At 41.1% G+C, this 19213-nt stretch overlaps 2 protein-coding genes across 4 annotated transcripts; both read left to right on the top strand.

The window, feature by feature from the left end:
* The first annotated feature begins 1871 nt into the window (after positions 1-1871).
* Positions 1872-3944, top strand: gdf2 (growth differentiation factor 2). 2 transcript variants are annotated; one of them, XM_076760853.1, is made up of 3 exons: positions 1872-1973; positions 2042-2363; positions 3025-3944. In XM_076760853.1, the coding sequence occupies exons 1-3, from the start codon at positions 1872-1874 to the stop codon at positions 3942-3944; spliced, it is 1344 nt and encodes a 447-aa protein (XP_076616968.1). The 2 variants fall into 2 exon arrangements, with proteins under 2 accessions (XP_076616968.1, XP_076616969.1); XM_076760854.1 differs by lacking the exon at positions 1872-1973 and having other exon boundaries at positions 2012-2363.
* A 4925-nt stretch (positions 3945-8869) lies between these two features.
* On the top strand, positions 8870-17444 carry rbp3 (retinol binding protein 3). 2 transcript variants are annotated; one of them, XM_076760537.1, is made up of 5 exons: positions 8870-11582; positions 14305-14616; positions 15007-15197; positions 15654-15796; positions 16503-16949. In XM_076760537.1, exons 1-5 carry the CDS (start codon positions 8910-8912, stop codon positions 16826-16828), a joined length of 3645 nt encoding a protein of 1214 aa, XP_076616652.1. In that variant the 5' UTR covers positions 8870-8909; the 3' UTR covers positions 16829-16949. The 2 variants fall into 2 exon arrangements, with proteins under 2 accessions (XP_076616652.1, XP_076616651.1); XM_076760536.1 differs by lacking the exon at positions 8870-11582 and having other exon boundaries at positions 13329-14616; positions 16503-17444.
* The last annotated feature ends 1769 nt before the right edge of the window (positions 17445-19213 follow it).

Below are 19213 nucleotides of genomic sequence, written 5' to 3'. Positions count from 1 at the left end.
TCAAAAACCAAAGACTATTAGCCAAACTCTAATATAATTGAACTGGGTTTTACTGCACAAATTTCAACCCAGTAATTTGGTCTAAAGCAATATGACCACAGATCTTTCTTGGTCCAGTTCTCCCTGCTGTGTTTGTTTCCCTCCTGCATGCCTACATTATTTGCTGTATCCATGCCAGTAGATTTTGTCGTGGCCTTTCATCACTGATTGACTCCATAGAGAGGAACTCTTAAAAGCTTGAAAGGGCCACAATGAAAGCATTTTTATGAAACCCGGCGTGAACCAAGTACTGAGTGACTGCATGAGTGAAAGACAGAAATTCCAAGATAGGACAGACTCAGGCCAACGTCCCCAGACTCATTGGCTTGTGGTTTGGGCTCAAACCCCCCACAGGAACACGGGGCAGATCCCATCATCCATCTAGAACATACAGGATGTAGTTATGAAGGCCACCGCCATCATGTCCTTTGTTCCATTTTCCAGTAGTGTGAAATGAGCTCTCATGCCTATCAGATTTTATAGATGCCCGCAATAAACCTATATTAGTTCATGAACATTTCCCCATGTGTTGTTCCTAACACTCTACATCTGGCTGTTGTTTAATTAGAAGAATCCTGAAGTGCAAAGGAAGTCATTACTCTACATTTCTTGCTTCCATGGAATAAAGAACAGGGTAGTTAGGATGAACACAAACGCGCCTACACAAACTACACAAAACTTATACAATCAGCACAGCAATCAGCACTATCTTTGGGATAGTTTTGAAGAGTTACTGAAAAGGAAAGGTATGATGGCAGCACACACAGAGGAAGAGATGAACAATATCAGCTTCAAAGTCTAAGTAATCATCCAGGACAATAAACAACATTTATGATACTAGTCTGCAAAATTTGGTTAGTGTTTCCTCTATTTTAAGCAACAACTGGCTCTATTTAGCTGCTGGCACCAATTGAAAATACAGAACAGAACGGCGGGGTGGCAGCCATGGCAGTGAGCGCTTGCTGTCTGAAAGCACCTGTAATTCACATGACAGTGGATGAACAAGGGTCCTGTTAGTGTCTGCAGTATTTACCAGTCTGGAACTCCTGGTGGCACTGGACCAAAAATGGCCAGCTACAATGTTAATGTTGCTACCAGCAGGTCACAGTGTTTCAGTGTTCATGTAACAAACCTGCTGGCTGCATCTGCATGTGATTTTTCACCACGCAAATATCTTTTTTATTTGTTCTAGATATGAAAAATATATTACAATCTGGACAGCATATGACACCCTCTACCCTCACACCCTTTTAGCAGTGGTCAACAGCGTTTGGTCAGCTCAGCTCAGTTCAACTAATCTGATCGTTCAGCTCCATTTGTCTCCCTATGGACATCCACACTGGGCCATTGCAACACCAAACATACACAACAATGGAGGAAATGCAAACAAAAGCTCATTTATGCATTTAGTCTATCTGTGTCTGTCAAATATACAGTATCATCTTCCTTATCAGTACCTTTTAAGGGATCAAAGTCAATGGTTTTGATTACATTTTGTATCTGGAACACATGCATAATCAGCAATGTACAGTGGTTTAATACAAGTTATAAAACACTAACCTGAGAAATATGTAAGCAAGTGTTTTGTTTCCACTGGCCTCAACAGTTTCACCCTCAAGCTGGGAAAAGATATTTTATGGAAATGTCTGCTTGTCAGTAACCTCACAGTTTCCAGTGCCTCCCTCATTATCGCAGTCAAGTGTTTACAGTGTCTTCATTAGCAGCCAGCCCTCTAATGATAACAAAGCTTAAAAGACGGCATCAATGGCAGTGATAAGCATGGCCAAGCTACTATTTTGGTTGACACAAGTCCCCCTGTTTACTCTGGGAGCATGGGAGCGGACGTCAGGACTGTGGTCCTTGCGTTTGGGATCTTCATTTTCAAACCTTGCCATCGCAAAGTCTGTTTTCAAGCGGGGAACAAGATAAAGTTTGTGCCAGCTCAGTGGCTTCGAAAGAATCTGATTTCAAAATGCAGAGCTCCAGATCATTCCTGTTCCAGGTGTGTTTGAGTCTGGTGGTTTCTATTGGCTCCTGCACCTGTAAACCTCTCAATAATGACATCCAGAATGAGGACTCTGAGGGACTCTACACTCAGCTGTCAGAGGAGGACCTTCTGGAGGAGGAAGACACTGACTCCAGGATGGAGGACCTCCTGGGAACCATGAAGGAGGGTTTTCTAAGGAAACTCAACCTGTCAGATGTTCCTCAGGAGCACAGCAAGATCTCCCCTCCTCAGTTTATGATGGAGCTTTACGACAAGTACGCCTCGGACAGCTCGGCAATCCCTCAATCTGATGTCATACGAAGCTTCACCGTCCAAGGTATAACAGGCTAAACTCTTGAAATGAAAGATGTATGCTGTGCTGTAATGGCACTTTTTATTTATTAGTTACATTGTTCTTGATTTTGTGTGTGTGTGTGTGTGAGAGAGAGAGAGAGAGAGAGAGAGTTTTGCATTCCATAAATGTCTCAATCAGTGGCTCCCAACCTTTTTTGGCCTGTGAGCACTTTAAAATGAATCTGTGTCCCCTGTGACCCCTGTGAAGATCTAAAAGGCTTCCCCTTAATCACTGGAGAAATTGTAAATTGTAATTACATAATGAGAAGGAAAGTAAAAAATAATTTGAAAAGATATTAATGGTAATTATCTCACAGATTCTCAAATTTATCTTGTGACCCTTTGTGAAAGCCCCAACCTCTGGGGTGGGAATCCTGAGCATTTCTTGAATGATTCTCATGATAGCATAATTACTGTTTCTACAGACTGAAACGCTTATATTTTTGGCCAAGAAATGGCAAAATACAAAATGTGGATTAGTGATTTACACCCTGCAAAGTGAAAGGTAGTTAGCCTAGTTTACTAATCTTAGCATTAAATCCTCTTTTTGGATAATGACACTTCTGATCAAAGTCATGTAGGTCAAACAGTACAAATATCAGTTGCTGTTTTAAACCTCTGACCTGTTTACATCTCGCCAACAGATATCACTTTCTCTGTGACCAATGGCACGAAGTCAAAGCACAGGCTGCAGTTCAACATCAGCATCCCCAACCATGAAAAGATCACGACTGCTGAACTACAGCTCTTCTTCCTCCCAGATCCCAGGTCAGGGGTCACCACCCACAATTTCAAAACCACCATCAAAGTCTATGAAGTGGATTATGACAATTTCATATCCACGACCCACCTACTAGTTGGCAAAGAGGTGACAGGCTTGCAGAGCACATGGGTGACACTGGATGTGACCACGGCTATTCAGAGCTGGATCAGGTTGAGCTCAGGAGCAATTGTTTTTGATGTAGTGGTGGACAGGAAGGACTGCGGGGCTTCTAAAGGTGGAGAAGAAGGAGCAGGTTGTTTAAACTTGAGTGTGTCTGTTGGAGATAACACCTCAGCAGCTTTAATAGTCTTCTCAGATGACCTGGGGAGCAGGAGGAGGGAAACAAAGAAGGAATTAAGAGAGATGATCCTCCATGAGGAAGAAACCCTCTTACACTCCGGCGCCGACTGGAATACAGGAGATCAGCTTCCAAACCACATCCCAGAGGCTCAGCATCCACGGAGAAAAAAAAGAAAGGCAGAGCGGGAGTACTGCCGACGGACCTCTCTCAAAGTGAACTTCAAGGACATTGGCTGGGACAGCTGGATCGTGGCACCTCCGGAATATGACGCCTTCGAATGTCGAGGCCTGTGTTACCACCCGCTGACGGACGAATCGACCCCGTCAAAACACGCCCTCATCCAGACGCTGATGAACATCAGGGATCCCAAGAAGGCCAACATGGCATGCTGCGTTCCCATCAAACTGGACCCCATCACAGTCATGTATCAGGAGAATGGACGCCTCACCATTAGATACCTTTATGAAGAGATGAAGGTGGCAGAGTGTGGCTGCAGGTAGTCAAAGAGGTTTGGTTTGCTCTAGTGGCAGCACAGGTGATTATGATGGTTCTAATGCTGCATTTCGTTCAAGTCAGTCTGATGTTCATGCCCTCCATTGGTCCAGCAAAAGGAAAGTAACTCAGGTTTAAGAAGAAACATGGATGCCTTCTAAGCCTAAATCTAAAATAGCTACTAAGTTATTTTCTTAAAATCGGGAGGTAGTAGCCCTGAAACAATGCATGTTACATTTACACTTCATGCTATTCCTTCAATTCATTCATTTATCATTCGTTAAAAAGTCGTGATGTGACTGGAATGCAGCATGATAATCATATAATATGTCTTTTAGCATTTCACATGTTAAAGCCACCAAGCAGAAAACCAAAGCAAAAAGACATCTTTACATTGTGTATTTAATAGCAGTTATATGTACATAAAGCTTTCCCTTACGCTGCCTTGGTCCTATGTGTTTTAATAAAACTAATAAAATTGTATTTTTATGTGGTAAATAATGTAAAACAGAACAATAAGCATGTAAAAAGTAAAGTAAAAATAAAAAGTAAAAATCCAAAAAATGTCCATGTTTGTTTGTTCATGGATGTCTTTATTTACTTCTACAGCTACTATTAAACAACATTTTTATTTTTGTGAAAGATTAAACAAGTCTTGCTTCAGCAGAAACATAAGTAATGTGATATTTGTAAAACAAATAAACTGACCTGCAGGCATTAATAGAATGACATTTAATCCCAGCTGTTCACATGTTAATCCTGTGCTAGCTTTAATGTAAATGTGTAAATTATCATTGTAACTGTAATTTGTTCATATTGATATATATTAAGTGGTTTGTAAATTACCACCATACAGACTTGTACAGAATGGCCATCATATACATGCATGTTACGTTGCTGATGTTGCGTCCACTGCAGTATATCAAATATGTCTGCTTTGCAAAGCAGTACAGACAGTACAGACATATCTGACACATGGCTGTGTTGCTAAACATCTCCTACCATGGACAGCCACAGTATATAAGGTTGATATTCTTTTAATAACAATCATCCAGACTTGCAGTAAGTCTAAGTCTGCCAAATCCATAATAAAGCTGCTGACCTTTTCCTGTGTGGCTCCCAGTGGAGAGTTTTTATTTAACTGTGTGTCTTATGATGCCTACATTTTGTTACAGATGCTTTCCTACTCTGAAATGAATAAAAATCTTGTAACAAAATGAAATTTAAATGTAGTTACTCATCTTGTCTACTGAGCTCATCCTGCATTTACTTTCTGACATAATGTCTTTTTCCCTCCAATTCCTACTTGATGTGTTGATTTTGTGAAATAACAAGACACTTTTCTGATATAACAAGATAAAGTGAAAACTGTGAATTACCAGTGGGGTGACTTTGTGCTTTTGTGTGATCTACATTCAACATTTTCTTTGTTCTCTTTCATTACTGTATACATTTTGGTACAATGTCTTTTATTGGGGGATAAGATACTGCAGGATAGAAGGAAAAGTTTGCACTCTCTTGTCCATGAGTGTGATTGTCTCTTTGCGTGTATGTGTCTGGATCACTGGATTAGGGATCAGAGTGACTGCAGCTGTGCTTATTGTAATAACCCTGCTGTGCTTTTGCAGTGGCTGGTTGGCAATCACTAAACCAGGCCTTTTTCACATCACACATTGAAAGTGCAGATGTCACAAATAACATAGGACCATCAAATGGAATTCAACCATCATTAGTTTTGTGATCTACACTTGTCCTCTTGCTACTGTGAAATGGGGTGTCGAAGATTAAGGATGCAGCATTTCTGGCAGGACCATTGTCCTTTGCACAATGATTGGGTTTGATGATTATTAGCAGTGTAGTGCAGAAACCATCACACCTGAGATAAATTCGTATTTAATCTGAAAGTAAACAAATATTCAAATGTTGCTTCATTGGCAAGTCACACTTCCAAAAGCCATAGAAAATATCTCCCTGTTTTTACTCCCACATTGAAATATCTGTTTTCATGTTTCAGTAAATGAAAAGTGTGTTCATACTTTTCAAAGGCAAAGAAATTAACTTGAAACTTGTGATTTCTCTGTGTATTATTTATATACAGTATGAATATTATTCTCAGGCATCTCTACAGATGCCTGAGAATCCAGTAGCAGTAGGAAATGTTGAATCCCTTTGCAAAGTTAGAATTGCATCCTCCTGCTCATTGGATGATAGTGAAAACAGCTGTGCATCCTTTTATCTCTTCAGCAGACCCTGTCAGTAAAGGGTCAGATGAGTCTACAGCAGATGATATTCTGTTAAGGTTGATGCAGAAAACCTCCTGTACAGACTGTGGGAGCGTTGCATGACTGAGTCTTTGCTCATTCTCTTGTTCATTTATGGTTGAAGGAGTTTAGGAGTCTCAGGTAATTCCCAGTACAGCTCTACCCACCTCAGCCTGAACAAAAGCCTAATTAACCAGAATAACTTGAAACACTTGTGTTGAAGGACTTTTAATTAAGCTTACTATTTTTGCTTGGACTCTCCCTGCAGTTGAGGAACAGCCAGTTTTCCATAGCAAACATTTATTGCGCTTTAAGGTGTTACTTAATATACAATTATTACAATTCAAATTATATGTACCATGAGGAGCACAGTTTAATGTTGTAGTGTTCCTTTAACTTTGTGACTGTTTCCTAATTTCTGCTTGTCTGTAAATGATCTCACATGACAGGAACATGGCATATTATAATTGTTGCTGCTTGTGAAAGAGGACAGTCAGATCCAAGTTAAACCACTCAGAGGCCAAATGAAGAAAAAAAACCAACATTTACACGGAAAGTATTGCTTAAATCGGAAGCTCAGAAATAACTTAAACAAACTAATCTCAGTCAAAGCTTTTCATCTTGTGTCAGTTTCATAAATATTTAAAGTCAGTGACACATCATTATCAGAGCTGAAACCTCTGAGCAGTCCAATGAGGGGCAAGTTCATGTACGCACTTGCACCCTCCTATGTAACCCAAAAATACTCTTGGACCAAAATAGCATCAGTTATAATTAGCATTAATAGTAAGAAATAAAAGTCAGGAGCTATAGAGAGAGGTATAATGGTAACAATAGATCATTCTCCATCTTATCTTAAGTAATTTTAACTGCATTTCTTCTTTGAAAAGTGCTATACAAATAAAGTTTAGTAGTAGTAGTAGTAGTAGTAGTAGTGGTGGTGGTAGTAGCAGTAAATTTTAAGCCTGCATCAATACAATTTTTTTTCCACTTGGGGGCAGCACAACAATCTGTGAACCCAAAATTGACAAATTGCCACCTTATGAGCCTTATATTATTGATATGGCTAATGTGTTAGCAAACAAAGGCTTCTTTGCACATGGAGGAGACATAGAGCAAAGTTACGATAAAGAAAAAATGAGAAAGTTGTCGGCCAGACAATGAGTTAACATAAAGATATTGATTAGAATACTTGAAAGGTAACAATGAAAATGGCATATTAACTATCTTACTGAGATAGCTGCAGCGTGGCTGTTCATGGACACTGCCTACGGAGTGTAAGTCATCCAGTGAGATTTCAGCCTTCAGAGATCATTTAACATAGCAACATTTTTGGTTGCTGTATTTCAAGGACATTAACTGTTCAGGGATTTCAAAATCCAAACAATTGCTTTAGCCTGTTCTTATATTTGATACATGAGGGCAATGTATGACTGCATACAGTGTTTAAAAGTCTTGATCTGTGTCCTGGGAACTGGCAAAAGGGGATTGCATTATGTAAGGCATGAGGTGGTATTAATAGTTAAGTCGTTCAGATTAGCTGAGCACGTCTAGCATTTGAATGGAGATAATGTCTGGCTGTAATTCTGAGCTGCAAAATTGTCTGGATCACGGTCTTACAGGGTCCTGCGCTGAAGTCATTACTGATGTCAGGTTCAAGCTCAACGTGCAGGTCTAACACTTTCAGCACATATAGAGTTTGAATCAAATGAGAGGATGAAAACGTGTCAACTTAGCATTTTTCAATAACATATTATTCTCATGAACACTTCTGTGTTACAATATTGACCAAAAAAAAAGATACTAATTTTAATTAAAAAAAAAAATAATACAAAAAACTAAGCACAGGAAACAATACTGTGGAAAAAAAAATAACAGGGCAGGAGAAAAAGGAGAGTGAGCAAATACTTAAGCATTCAACCCAGACAAAGACATCCCAGTCAACCTTTTGTTCCTATGTCCAGAGTGTGTGTGGGTTTTTTTTTTTTTACCCAATTCTGATCCTGCATGTGCTTTAAGAAGGCTTTGCCACGTGTCCATGAACTGTGTAATCATGTCACCAGCAGAGCGACCCAGACATGACCCCTAAAGCTACCAACCGCACCAAAATACACCACCATAAGCTTTCATAACAGACAAGGGAGAGAGAGTGAGGGTGAAGGAGAGAGAGTTTCTGATCAGGATTTCACTTCAATCAGTCCATCCTGAACATGTTTCTCCTGTCCATCGAACCAATTCTGTGTCCAAAAGAAATATTGAGGTAGTGTCAGTGTAAATAAGATAGCATGTGGTGAATTTGGAAAATGATACTGTAATTCAAGCATAAATAAGACTACAATGTGGTTGTATAATGTTAAATGATGTCAAGTACATTAAGCCCCTTGAACAAACACAGAGCAAGTACATGAGACTCAATAAACGTAGGAACCCAGACATGCATTGTGCTGGTACTGGAAAAGATATCAACTGCGCAGGCTCCCATTTACCATTTTTTATTTTGTCTGTTATTGTCTGCAGGCTGAAGCACCACAGATAATGCGATTAAAGGTTTATTGGGGACAAAAGCCTCTTATGTTGATGTTGTTGTTGTCCAAAAAAAACAACAATGACAGTGTTCCGTCCTACAAAAACCACCATCCCTCAACACAGACATATGAATTATCACAGCCCACTGAAACAGACAACAGAGTACTTCTCTTTCCTACAGCGACGATGAAGACATTCGCAATGGCACAGCTCACACCACCACTGCTTTTGATGCTTCTCCTATGTACTCCGTCTGTCAACTCATCATTCCAGCCTGCCCTGGTGTTAGAAATGGCCAAGATTCTTTTGGATAACTACTGCTTCCCGGAGAACCTGGTTGGGATGCAGGAGGCCATCCAACAAGCCATTAACAGTGGAGAAATTTTGCAGATTTCAGACAGGAAGACCCTGGCAGCTGTGCTCACTGTCGGAGTACAAGGGGCACTGAACGATCCACGTTTGACTGTGTCATACGAGCCCAATTTCGTCCCAGTGGTGCCACAGACACTGCCGTCGCTCCCCATTGAGCAGCTGATCTGGCTGGTGAGAAACTCTGTCAAGCTGGATATCCTGGACAACAACGTTGGATATTTGCGGATTGATCGGATAATTGGGGAGGAGACAGTGGCAAAGCTTGGTTCTCTGCTGAGGGATAACATCTGGGACAAAGTTGCTCAAACATCCTCATTGATCTTTGACCTGAGGTACAGCACAACTGGGGAATTGTCTGGAGTTCCCTTTATAATCTCCTTTTTCTCAGACCCTGAACCTCTCATTCATATTGACACTGTGTATGACAGGCCCTCAAATACAACCAGGGAACTGTGGACTATGCCATCAATAATAGGGGAAAAGTATGGAAAGAAGAAAGACGTGATTATTTTGACCAGTAAGCGTACTGTGGGGGCTGCTGAGGCGGTGGCATATACGTTAAAAAACCTAAAGAGGGCCATCATAGTTGGGGAAAGGTCTGCTGGTGGGTCAGTTAAGGTCCAAAAGATTAAGATCGCTCAGTCGGAGTTCTATATAACAGTTCCTGTGGCGAGATCAGTCAGCCCGATCACAGGTCAGAGCTGGGAAGTGAATGGTGTTTCTCCAACAGTCAATGTCATCGCCAAAGAAGCTGTTGCAAAAGCCAAATCCCTTCTGGCTGTAAGGAGTGCCATACCAAAAGTTGTGCAGAGTATCTCCGACATAATCAGGAGGTTCTATGCTTTTACTGACAGAATTCCAGCTCTTCTTCAGCATCTGCAATCTATGGACCTTTTCCCTGTTGTATCTGAGGAGGACTTAGCAGTCAAACTCAACCAGGAACTCCAGACTGTGTCTGATGATCCACGGCTGATCATCAAGTACATGCAAGACAATGCTGCCATAGCAGAAGAGGACACTGAGCTGTACAACGTTCCAGACGATATGAAATTATTAAGAGAGCTGGTTGATACAACATTCAAAGTGGAAATTCTCCCACACAATACTGGCTACCTCCGCTTTGACAGGTTTGTCAAGTATTCTGCGAAACTCGAAGAGTTCATGGCTAAAAAGGTATGGGAGCCCCTCAAAGACACTGATTACCTGATTATTGATCTACGCTATAATACTGGTGGATCCTCTACATCTATGGCCCTTATACTGTCCTATCTGCAGGACGTCTCCCAGAAGCGTCACTTTTTCACAATATATGACAGTTTTCAGAACACGACAACAGAATATGACTCTCTGCCTCAAATTACAGGCCCATCCTATGGTTCCAGACGTGGCGTTTACATGTTGACTAGCTACTACACGGCAAGCGTTGGCGAAGAGTTTGCTTACTTGACACAATCCCTACATTGTGGTACAGTCATTGGGGAAATTACAGCTGGGGCCTTGATGCACTCAAAGACCTTTCAAATAGAGGGAACGGATATTGCCATCACCGTTCCTTTCATAAACTTTTTAGACAACAATGGTGAATTCTGGCTGGGAGGTGGTGTGGTCCCTGATGCCATTGTGTTAGCTGAAGAGGCTGTGGAGCATGTTCACGAGATTGCAGATTTTCACAGAGGGCTCAGGTCCCTCATAGAAGGAACTGGGGAACTGTTAGAAAAACACTACGCAATCCATGAAGTAGCACTAGAGGTCAGCAAGGTACTGTTAAGCAAATGGACAGAGGGATTGTATCGGTCAGTGGTTGACTTTGAATCTTTGGCATCTCAGTTAACAGCAGACCTGCAAGAGACCTCAGGCGATCACCGTCTCCATGTCTTCCACTGTGATGTTGAGCCTGAGTCCCTTCATGATGTCCCAAAGATTCCTACTGCTGAAGAAGTGGGATACATGATTGATGCTTTGTTTAAAATTGAGCTTCTGCCAGGTAATGTTGGCTATCTAAGGTTTGACATGATGGCAGATGTAGAGGTGGTAAAAGCCACTGGGCCTCAGCTGATAAAATTAGTGTGGAGCAAGATAGTAAACACAGATGCCCTCATAATTGACATGAGGTACAACACAGGTGGATATTCAACAGCCATCCCCCTCTTGTGCACCTATTTTTTTGATGCTGAACCTTTGCGGCATCTTTATACTGTCTTTGACCGCACCACAACCACCATGACAGAGGTCATGACATTGCCTCAAGTCCTGGGTCAACGGTATGGGTCCTCCAAGGACGTCTACATCCTCACCAGTCATATGACAGGGTCAGCAGCTGAAGTGTTCACCCGCACTATGAAGGACCTGAGTAGGGCCACAATCATTGGGGAACCAACCATTGGAGGGTCTCTATCAAGTGGAACCTATCAGATTGGGGACAGTGTGCTGTACGCCTCCATCCCTAACCAGGTCGTGTTGAGTGCAATCACTGGGAAAGTGTGGAGTGTTTCAGGGGTTGAGCCTCATGTCATTGCCCAGGCAAGTGACGCTCTTCCTGTAGCACAGAGAATCATAGCAGCAAGGCTGTTGAAGAGAGAGCAGGGAAAATAGTTCCTCATGTTGTATTCTAATTCCCTGTGACAACTATTACTTAATTCGTCTTGTGTTTACACCACTTACATGTCAATGTCCAGTTTTATGTGTGGCATATGAACCAGTCATATGGTCCACTAACCACAGCTACAGACTGTAAAATACTCTTGTCCGAATGAAATTTAATAATTGAGTAATGTTTTTGATAACTAATCCCTCATTTAAGGCAGCACTGTATCACAGAGCTTTTCCTGCAATGTAACTGAAGAGGAGATCCCTTTGCAGTACAGAGGCATCATGACAAAAATGTCACTTTTATTGTTTTGGTTTGGAGACAGAGAAAGGTTCCAGAGGCCTCCTCACAAGAATACAGTAGTGGGATCCTTGTAAATTTTGCAATAATACTGGCAGTTTTAAGGCAAACATTGAACATTTATATTATTTCTCAGAATCCCAGACCAGCATTTATCTCACTGGTGAAATCTTCTTTTACATTGAAGGTATGTACCTGATTCCTTCATCCAGAGAAACTTGTACTGAATGATGAATTCAAGGTACATCTCATTACAAAAGGGAACGTAATAGCTGTGGATAGGATCAAAATCAAATCTACTCATCTACTCTGGCATTAAAAACAGTCAAGAGAATATAATGTATAATAACAATTTCAGTGTAAACAGTGACTGTTGTGAATAAAACAACTTCCAACTGACAATAACACATTAAAAATCTGTGTTTCTTGAAGTAAATTTCATTGCACTCTTCCCACTGATATGATACCTTCCCACCCCACCTGCATATTTAAAATTTTATCATGTGAAGTTGCCTTTTTCTCTTCTCTTTTAATATTGTCTGCTGTATTATTAGGTACATATTTTGTTGACCCATATTAATGCATGTAACATTATTTGGTCATTATGTAAATGTATGTTGATGTATTTCATTGTGTAGAATTGCTTTGCTAATTTTTTTGATTTTTTGCTTATTATTTCTTTGCACTGTTTTGTCAGTATGCTGTAATGATGTTTCAGGTTTTCTGTTCCTTAACTACAAATCTACCAGCAGAGGGAGCAAGTCTAAAACAAATCTAAACTGAGTCTCCCTCAAGGCCACTTCTGAAAGGAAACAACCACCAACAACTGAACTATCATTAAATGTGCACATTTATGAAACAAGAATTAAGTGGTTCTGAATTCTTTTAGATTTTCTTTCCAGACATTCCTCTTTGACCATGCAGATTAATGAGTAGACCACACACCAGTTTTTGTTTGTTTTTGTGTTGAATTCTATGATGAGTTTTCAACATTTTCTCGTGTTTTCATCTTCAAATATGACACAAAAGTTACATATGAATGAATACTGACACCAAGGGGCTTCATAAGTGAACAGTAACTTAAACGTAGCAGGACAGGTATTCCTTTCTAGATATTTGTCACGTACAAAGCTTACCTTATTTGACAGAGGTAGCTTTAAATAGATGTTTAAAATACCTTGTGTAAATTTAAAACTACCATCTTTGCCACCACCCCCTTGTTACTACACCTATTTGGCTAAGTTGTTATTGCCTTACAGAAGTACTCAGGATAATACGATTAGAGGGTTATTGTGGGGCAAATCCTCTTATGTGTGTGTTAACAGAAACCTGACAGCCAAAACAGTGCCATTTGACAAAGGACCTCTTCAGAGAAGGAGGTTCGGCTAAACAACCTCCGCTTCCCATCGACTAACTTTTGGTCTGACTAAACTGACAAAAATGGCGAAGGCTCTCTTCATGGTAGCATCTCTGCTAATTTTGGGAAATGTTTTCTTCATCCATGCGTCTTTCGCCCCGAGCCTCATTGTAGATATGGCAAAGATCGTCATGGACAATTACTGCTCACCAGAGAAGCTGGAGGGAATGAAGGAGGCAATTGGAGCAGCCAGCAGCAACACAGAGGTTCTCAACATCCCAGATGGTGAATCCTTGGCTAATGTCCTCAGTGCTGGAGTCCAGACTACAGTCAGTGACCCACGCTTGGTGGTCTCCTTTGAGCCAAACTATGTCCCTGTGGTGCCCCCGAAGATGCCTCCCTTGCCCCCTGAGCAGCTCGTCGCTGTCCTCCAGACCTCAATAAAGCTCGACATCCTAGAGGGCAACATTGGCTACCTGAGGATCGATCATATTCTTGGGGAGGAAGTCGCTGACAAGGTTGGCCCTTTGCTGTTGGAGCTGGTCTGGAATAAAATCTTGCCAACCTCAGCTCTCATCTTTGACTTGCGCTATACTGGCAGCGGCGACATCTCAGGAGTCCCTTACATTGTGTCTTACTTCACTGAAACTGAGCCTCAGATTCACATTGATAGCGTGTATGATCGTCCCTCAAACACCACCACCAAGTTGTTTTCTATGTCCACACTGCTGGGCGAAAGATATGGCATTACCAAACCCCTCATTATCCTCACCAGCAAAAACACCAAAGGCATTGCCGAGGACGTTGCCTACTGCCTCCAGAACCTGAAGAGGGCCACCATTGTGGGCGAGAAGACCGCCGGAGGCTCTGTGAAAGTTGATAAATTCAGAGTGGGCGACACTGACTTCTACGTTACTGTGCCAACTGCAAAGTCCATCAACCCCATCACTGGCTCAACCTGGGAGATTACAGGTGTGACCCCTGATGTGGAGGTCAACGCAGAGGATGCCCTCGCTACCGCTATCAAGATTGTCAACTTCCGTGCCCAAGTTCCAGCTGTCATTGAGGGATCAGCAACCCTGATTGCTGACAACTATGCCTTTGAAGATGTCGGGGCTGATGTTGCAGGAAAGTTGAGAGGGCTCCTGGCAAATGGCGAGTACAGTACAGTTGTCTCCAAGGAGAGTCTGGAGGCGAAGCTGTCTGCTGACCTGAAGACCCTGTCTGGTGACAAGAGCCTGAAGACTACCAGGAACACCCCAGCCCTGCCACCCATGGTAAGACCCACGAGCATATTGATTACTGTTTTTTGGTTGTGAAAGTATTTTTCACTGTCACTTGGCTTCTCTTTGTTGGGTGTTTTAAATGGAGTTCCTCTTTACTATAAAAAAAAATATTATGTTTTGATTTAGGAGTTTTTATACTTGAGCTCTAAATGCTCTTGGTTTCAAAATTTTGCTAAAATTATCGATTACAGTGATGTGGATTAGCAATGAATTGTCACAATGTTCGTAATGCTTTTAAAATCAAATTAAGCAGAGGACTTTGCAGTGCACTCAAAAATGATACATAGTCTAGAAATTCTGATGGTAATATTATTTTATCATCTATTCTACATTTTGGCCACCCTTATGTTACAAAAGTTGCTGCACTTTCTTCTGTCACAGGATTATTCTCCAGAGATGTACATTGAGCTGATCAAAGTCTCCTTCCACACTGACATATTTGAGAACAACATCGGCTACCTGCGTTTTGACATGTTCGGAGACTTTGAGGAAGTCAAGGCCATTGCCCAGATTATTGTTGAGCACGTCTGGAACAAGGTTGTCAACACTGATGCTATGATCATTGACCTCAGGTTGGTAATCCTGCTCACAGAGCAAGTCAAAGCTTCTGTTCAAAATGCAGTGTGTCCATTTTGGAAAATCCCCTAAAGCTGCTAAAGCTCACCAGTCCATGTCTAAATAGATATAGAGAAACAGAGGACTTAGTCAGCAAAAGTATAGTATAGGTTTTTAAAGATTCAGCTTTTTATCGATAATCTACATCATGTTGAAATATGCACAACCAGTGGATCGAGAGGATTTATATACTCTAGGCTGAAAAAGGCAGTCAGGATCATTTTGCCTATCAGTTGCACAATAAAGTAATTTGAAGAGAAGTTTTTATTGAAAAACATCTTGTCTTACAACATCCCAGCCAAGATGAGGTAACACGTTCATTAATGCCTGCATTAGTGAAAAGTTCACAAAGGATCATTCAGTTTCACGATGAATCTAATCTATCTGTGATTGTTCCGTGACTATTTTTGCAGGAACAACGTTGGTGGCCCAACAACAGCCATCTCAGGCTTCTGCTCTTACTTCTTTGATGCCAACAAGGAGATTGTGCTGGACAAGCTGTACGACAGACCGTCTGGCACCACCACAGAGCTCAAGACCCTGCCTAAGCTCACTGGTAATAAAACAAAAATCAAGTCATTGTGCCCTAGATTCCAGTTAGCAACTAAGTTGGTGGGTAGTTGGTGAATTTAGTGGAGCATTTAGCAGCTGAAGAGCCAGATATTTCCCTCAGGAGTTGTTTGAGACCAAAAACAGAGCTAAAGGAAAGTTATATTAGACAGGCATTCTGCATTCTTCATATCTACCGGATTAGTAAAATTAGGAACAGTTCCCTAACAAATTTGGCATATCATCTTAAAAGGAGATCAGTATTGTATGTCCACTGCCCCCAAATAGCCAAAAATAAGTTTCATGCAAGCTGAAGAGGACACGAACATAGAAGGTTTTGTACTTTTCAGGGTGAACAGTCTTATTAACCTAAGCTATAAAGCTGTCAGGATTTAAAGTCCAATTCTGGTTCAAATAAGTGATGGGTCTTTAAAGTCATCCTGGACGGTCAAGTCATGATGAAAGGTGTCTTTGATGAGCAAGAATGCTCATCAGAAAGAATTTCCAATGCTTATCTGTGTTATGCATGCTTTTGAAGGGAGGTATTATTGCTACGCAATTGCTACTCACCCTTCATCTTATTCTTTACAGAAATCATTACTCTCATCATACCATTATGTTCATCGATCCCTTTTCACACTGCATTCATCACTTCTCCACTTCATCTGCCTCACATTTTTAACCTTGTGCCTCATTCTTATCCTCTTTCTCAGGCACAAGGTATGGCTCCAGGAAGAGCCTGATCATCCTGACCAGCGGAGCAACTGCCGGTGCCGCGGAGGAGTTCGTTTACATCATGAAGAACCTGGGTCGTGCTATGATCGTGGGAGAGACCACCGCCGGGGCCTCCCACCCACCCAAAAATTTCCGTGTTGGCGAGACCGACATCTTCCTCAGCATCCCCACTGTTCACTCCGACACTTCCACCGGCCCAGCCTGGGAGGGAGCTGGCATCGCACCTCACATACCCGTCTCAGCTGACGAAGCCCTTGTTACCGCCAAGAACATCTTAAACAAGCACTTTACAGGCCAGAAGTAAACCACGTCTTGAACAAAGCCGGGGGGGTTTCAGCAGTCACTTTTGCTTTGGCAGCCAAATGGTTTCAAGATTTAGAATCTAGGCTTGTTTAAGAAGTGAAGAATGTAGATTAAGTACAGAGTGTAATTGTTATTCATCATGTCAAAACCTAAGCCTTTTTAGCCTGTCTGTAATGCAAAGTTTCAACAATAGGATTTCCGTCTTGTTTTTTTTTTCTCTGGCTGTTAAAGATCTTGAGAATGAATGACACTGAGGAGCTGATTCTCTTGTGAAATGGGTATGGATAAGTCCGTGTCAAAGTTCAGTTGTCAAAGCATCATCACAACAACTTTCAAAAATGTAATTTTTGAGAAATGACATGCAAAAGAGAGGAAACAAATTGAGTAAACATACATCGAAATGCTTTCAAACTAAGTTTCATGTACCATCTTGGCTATTTGAAATTAGGACCTCTGTGAAGAAATCCACATGTTGACTGCTCAGTAAACCATCACGCGATGTTCCCATTGTGTATAGAATATACTATATGTTCATTATGCCACGTGGGCCCGCTTGGGTTGTATCAATGTCAGTGGTGAGACACAATAAAAAAAAAAGACACTGAAATATAAAACAACAGTGTGTGAGTGTTATGTTTCACATCAACAGAGGAGGCAACAAAGACAACAAAAAAACACATTTCATTATACAAATGTCATTTTATGAGTTTATCATGTACAAATTCTGAGTGAAGATGTTGGCAGTTCATTTGTTAATTTGAAACAGAACTAAATTAGTTTGTCATAACATATAACTGTCACTTACACCACCATGAACCAACAGCTGGAGAGAGAGAACAAAACATTTCTGCTACAGTCGACCATTAGTTCAGAAAAATATGGACTTCTACATCTGTACCACAAGAGACAAAGTCTAAGAACCATCCAGCAGACAAGCAGCAGAAGATTTTATCAAGACTGAAGTGAAGTGTAACACAAAGCACAGGCTGCCTGAGGGGGCTGGTATGCAGCTTCTGAAACCTTGTCTTTTGTCAGAAACAGTACAATTGTTAAGATTACAAAGTGTTTAAGAGCAATTATGTCAAAGACTGCTGGAACATGTTTTGGTGGTTTCAGTGGTTTAGGTCCTGAGTGATGGCATCATGCTGATCAGAACAAAAATCAGTCGAAGAATAATTCTGATCACATGTTTTGTGGTCTTGGTAAAAATGCAATAAAACACAATAGGCCGTGGAGAAACACACTTAAGACACCACTTTTATTGTTGTGCATACTAGATGTCAAAAAGCAACCAGAGGAAGAAGTGTTGAAGTGACAGGACAGCAGATTGAAGTTTATTATTTATTCACACATTTCGCAGAACAGGAGTGGAGCTAAGGAACTAGCATTTTTGTTGCTGCTGCTGTTGCTGTGTGTTTGTTAAAGTCAAAACTAAATAATGCACTTTTATTCGGGAAAATATTATTGCTACCAACCAACCTTTTGTAGTTAAGTCCACTTAGGCTGTCATGCTAACTGTCCTTATGTTCAAACTACACAAAACTCATTGTGAACCACACCTTGTTTAATAGATTCCTTTCAATGAATAATCACAGTCACATCTAACCTCTGTGACAAACACTTCTTCTCTGTGACGGCTTTACATAAAAAGCCTCCTGGTGTTTTGCTAGTTGAATGCTTTTAATTTGAAGTTGCAGCAGAAATGTCCAGTTTGCACAGGCAGAAACTCAGCGGGGCTCAAATACAACTGTAATGAACAGTACAGTGAGGCTGACATGAGTGAGATAAAATTACAAACAGTAAGACTGGATTATGGAAATGCATCATTTCCTGTGGGCCCCTCGTGCATATGAAGGCGATTTGAATCCTGAGCAGGAATGGCGGACTCCACCACTAAACATGAATACAAATGCAGCATACTCTTGACACAAAGACACCAAAACGTTTGCCCTCACCCTGAATCAATATGGTTAACGATTAGGTTTTCTCACTTTGCAGATTCAATATTACATTTAATTGTAAGAAAAGCTAAAGCTGACTGTTGTTGTGTTTTTGTAGATTTCATTCCATCCACTCTGTACCTGAGAAGAGACAACGCAGACAAAGCAGGACCTTTATGCTTAATGTCAATTTCTGTGACACATCCTTTACAAGTAAAGTAATCAGACTACTAACAAGGTCTCCAGATGATGTCTTTGGAGACCAACTTCACCCTCTATACTTCCTAACTGATTAACAGCGGATCACCTCCATTCGTTTGATGAAGACCAAAAACACATTCGGTCTGAGTGTATGTTTGTTGTACCCTGTAAACGTGCCAATTAGCATATATTTGCCACACTTTCATTGCAGCCTCTGGTTTATGATGGTGTAATTACAGAGAATG

The sequence above is a fragment of the Chaetodon auriga genome, chromosome 20, assembly GCF_051107435.1.
Source record: "Chaetodon auriga isolate fChaAug3 chromosome 20, fChaAug3.hap1, whole genome shotgun sequence".
Taxonomy (NCBI): Eukaryota; Metazoa; Chordata; class Actinopteri; order Chaetodontiformes; family Chaetodontidae; genus Chaetodon; species Chaetodon auriga.
The sequence above is the reverse complement of the archived record's forward strand: the minus strand, read 5'-3'. Positions and strand labels throughout refer to the sequence as shown.

Excerpts from the sequence above, each read along its gene's own strand:
- rbp3 (XM_076760537.1), top strand. The coding sequence starts at position 8,910 with ATGAAGACATTCGCAATGGCACAGCTCACACCACCACTGCTTTTGATG. Across the intron at positions 11,583-14,304 it reads TCACTGGGAAAGTGTGGAGT|ATTACAGGTGTGACCCCTGA; the intron begins GTTTCAGGGGTT and ends TCAACCTGGGAG. Across the intron at positions 15,797-16,502 it reads GACCCTGCCTAAGCTCACTG|GCACAAGGTATGGCTCCAGG; the intron begins GTAATAAAACAA and ends CCTCTTTCTCAG.
- gdf2 (XM_076760853.1), top strand. The coding sequence starts at position 1,872 with ATGGGAGCGGACGTCAGGACTGTGGTCCTTGCGTTTGGGATCTTCATT. Across the intron at positions 1,974-2,041 it reads CGGGGAACAAGATAAAGTTT|GTGTGTTTGAGTCTGGTGGT; the intron begins GTGCCAGCTCAG and ends TTCCTGTTCCAG. Across the intron at positions 2,364-3,024 it reads ACGAAGCTTCACCGTCCAAG|ATATCACTTTCTCTGTGACC; the intron begins GTATAACAGGCT and ends TCTCGCCAACAG.